The 3,676-nt window shown below is 35.7% G+C and overlaps 1 protein-coding gene across 1 annotated transcript in view; it reads right to left on the bottom strand.

Annotated features, from left to right (window-relative positions):
- Positions 1 to 1,486: 1,486 nt before the first annotated feature.
- DCDC2 (doublecortin domain containing 2) overlaps positions 1,487 to 3,676 on the bottom strand; it is a 337,396-nt gene continuing 335,206 nt past the window's right edge. Inside the window, exon 10 of the mRNA XM_007949808.1 lies at positions 1,487 to 1,600. Within this exon, the coding sequence (XP_007947999.1) occupies positions 1,487 to 1,600 (114 nt within the window). The remainder of the gene's footprint in view (positions 1,601 to 3,676) is intronic.

Below are 3,676 nucleotides of genomic sequence, written 5' to 3' on the forward strand. Positions count from 1 at the left end.
AAATAGCTTCTGAGAAAAATACATCTGTTTTCTATAGCATTAGTAAGTGCTTTATGTAGCTGCCAACTACTCTGAGTCTATGGGGTTATAAAACCTGAAGAGGAAAAAGTTTTTAAACTTATGATTTATAATGATTCTTATCAAAGCATTAGAAGTTAAAATTTCCAATGTACAGCTTCTTTATACTAACACAAAAATTCTCGAATATGAGAAAAATAAATTATTTCTATATTTAACAAAGAATAGCATCATCACCTAAGAATTCAAAAAACTAACGTGATTATATTTTTTAATCAGCCAACAAAATATGTGGCTAGGAACTGGTTTCATTACAATTTTTAAACTTTTTTTCAACAATATCTCTCACATCACTTACAATTCTATGGAAAAGAATCACTTGGAGGTTTCGTCTCACTTCAACCAGCCAGGAAAAGGAATATCTGCTGATATTCCTTGGGGCAAAAAAAGAAATGGGCAAAATAATCCTAATGAAAATAAAACAGAAAGCAAGTGAAATTGAGCAGCGAAAAATTCATTTAACCTACTTTTTTCTTCCTATTACATCGTCTTCTGTTTTTCACGGGGGAGGGGGGCCTGGGGAAATTTCAATTTTTGAGCCACCCAAATTGTTTTCTAACAATAACCTGAGAGAGAAGAATATTATTGGTAAAAGTAGAATATTATTGGTAAAAGTAGAGTGGATCAGTGACAATCTATGGGATATCAGAATTTGCCAACCAGCCAGACAGGTTACATCATTTAATTTGGTGTTCTTTTATCATTCCTTCCTGAGTGTGTGCCATTAAAGCCCTGAGTATTAAAACCCAAAAGCTTTTAAGGGAGGCACATGACAGTCGTAATCACTAACACTCTGAATTAAGGTTTTCTCCTTCCAAAAATGAATACCTTGTACTGTCTTTCCAGTTGTTTAAGGTGGATTTTGGCTAAGGAGGAAGAAGGAAAAGAGTGTCAACAAGTAATGGAAACATTTCAATCTCTTGCCATGACCAAATTATCTCTGAAACTAAACTGCAATTTGTTCATTCAAGAGTTTATTACTTTAAGAACAATATTACATGTTTTCCTAATACCGTTACTTTAAAATACTATACCTTCCTAGATAGCTTTAAAATAAGCTGCTATCTAATAATCTAGCTTCTAAATTTACAAGAAAGTATACATTACGAGTAATCCTATTTTTTCAACCTTTACAACGCCAAGAGGTCCACTGTCTTCCAGTGCAAATTCCCCTCAGTCTCTAAATTTTTCTAAATGACTTTTAAAACACACAATAAAAATAAGTCACTCTCCTTGAGTAGCTATTAAAAGTTATCTAGTCTTTCCATTCAGCCACTAATTCAAAAATTCAGTAGGTAGTATTCAACCTTATTGTCACATTATGTTTAACAATAACTATATGCTTATTGTTCAAGTATTGTAACCCTTCATTTTCCTTATAATCCATATATTCTCTTTCTAAATCCATCTATGCCATGACAGCATCGTCCTTGTTCTGTTCATTCTCTTCATTGTTGTCATTTTCTTGTGGACTAGTGACTTTCACTTCTGGCCTTGGCAATCTTTGAGGGTCTAATTCAGCCTAGAGGAAAAGAAATTTAAACCAAGACACTTCAGTTTCCAAAGATGATAAAACTTCCAGGGACAAAATTACTTAACATTCCATTTAATCACATAAATATTCAACTAGAAACAGTCCCTGGGTTCCATTTGTTCTTTAGGTTGTCATTGCCCAACAGACGTGCTATTCTCAACACTTCACATTTCCAGAATCCCTTTCTGGGACCATAATCCAATCTGTGTTTTTGGGGCACACACTCATTTCTAATACATTCACCTTTATTTTCTCTCAAATTTTCCTCTGAGTTTTTCTTTCCAACAGCATGTTTATATTTTCATTTTAGCATTTTCAGAGAAAAAAGAAAAATGCAGTTGTTCTACCCTCATATCCCCTTAATCTGGTCCCATACTTAGTTTTCTCTAGAATCCACAAATTTATTGCCAATATAATACCACATTGGATAAGGGAGGGGGGTATTAGAAGTTCAGTGGTGGAATTCTTGCCTTCCACATAGGAGACCTGGGTTTGATTCCCAGCCAATGGAGTCAGTGCAGCCACTATTCGTCTGTCATTGGTGGCTTACATGCTGCTATGATGCTGAATAAGTTTCAGCAGAGAGTTCAGACTCAGATGCATGACGAAGAAAGGCCCGGTGATTTGCTTCTGACCCTTTGGGTCACAATGGTCTGACCTACAACGCATCACGGGGATGCACAAGACAGGCAGCTGTTTCGTTCTGTTGTGCATGGGGCTGCCGTGAATCAGGACCAACTCTAAAGCAGCTACCGACAACAGCTTGATAAGAGCAGGGCAAGAAATCAAAATGCAAAGGCAGCATTTCTTCACATGTAACTGTTGTTCCTGCCACTTGACCTTTTTATAGGTTATTATTGCTATTGCCTCGTTTATAATTTGTTTTCCCCCACTAGACTGAATATTGAGCGTGGTAAAATTAGAATTTGCTGGTTTCCAAGTTCTGATCCATGGGGTCTTGGAGGCTTCACAGACTCCACCCCCTATCCCGGTCCTGGGCCATCAACCTGGGGGACAACAGAACAGGAGCTGCAAGTCCCCGACACTGCAGTCTACATTTTATGTCGTAAAAAGGAGAAAAAAATACTTGTGGGACTACATCTCATTTCATGATATTATCCTGTGAAATGTCTTGAATGCTATCTGAAATACAGTAAAAACTCAATAAAAATCAGTTGCTTCAGGTGTATTTGTGATATGTTCATTGATGTTTTCCAACCACTTTGATGTCTTCTCTCACTTTACATAAGACATGAAACATGGAACAAAGTATTAAATGATAAATTGAATTTTGAGTCATTATATAAGAATTATTTTGTAAGATTAATTATTAATTTCTAAAGTACAATTCATATAAATCTGGTTTTTCATATATTTGATTTGCTTAAAGTATATCAGTGCTAATACTTCAGAGAGAACAAGAATAAAGATATTCTTATTATGAGAAATGATGAGTCAAACATTATATTTCATTGTGAGTTAAAGCACCATCTTGGGCATTGTGTAGTTTTTAAAATCCCTAACTAGCCATATATAAGGCACTTGGTCATTTGAGTTCCCAAGAACCTGCTGGATTCATCCCCAGGACATACCATGGACTCCTGTACTTCAAGTCCTTGCCAAACTACATAACATCAATCTTGACTAATGCTCAGTTCCTATCAAAGGCCTATTTTTAAAAGTTATATTTATGGAAGATGAAGGACAGCAATCATTCATTTCTGCAAAATGTACTGTAACTGTTAATGGTGCTTTAGCTAGACCACTGGAAAAAAATGTATAGTTGGATCTTACTAACTAGATCTCACATAAAATAATATTTTGCTTTTATGCTACAAACTTTCATTGAAGGTCACACAAGAGCTACATGAAACCTGCTATTGCAGTTGTCACATAAATGATGCTGAAAACACTGTCCCCTACATAATTGAGCCGCATAAATGATTCCCTTGGGACATCAAACTCAATTGGTATAACATACTATACAAAACATTGTTCCACCTACTACTTTGGCGAGTAGCGACTGGGACCTTAAAAGCTAGGAAGCTGCCATCTAGATGCAAC

The sequence above is a fragment of the Orycteropus afer genome, unplaced genomic scaffold (genome assembly GCF_000298275.1).
Source record: "Orycteropus afer afer isolate SDZICR_OR568_19922 unplaced genomic scaffold, OryAfe1.0 scaffold00255, whole genome shotgun sequence".
NCBI classification, from domain to species: domain Eukaryota; kingdom Metazoa; phylum Chordata; class Mammalia; order Tubulidentata; family Orycteropodidae; genus Orycteropus; species Orycteropus afer.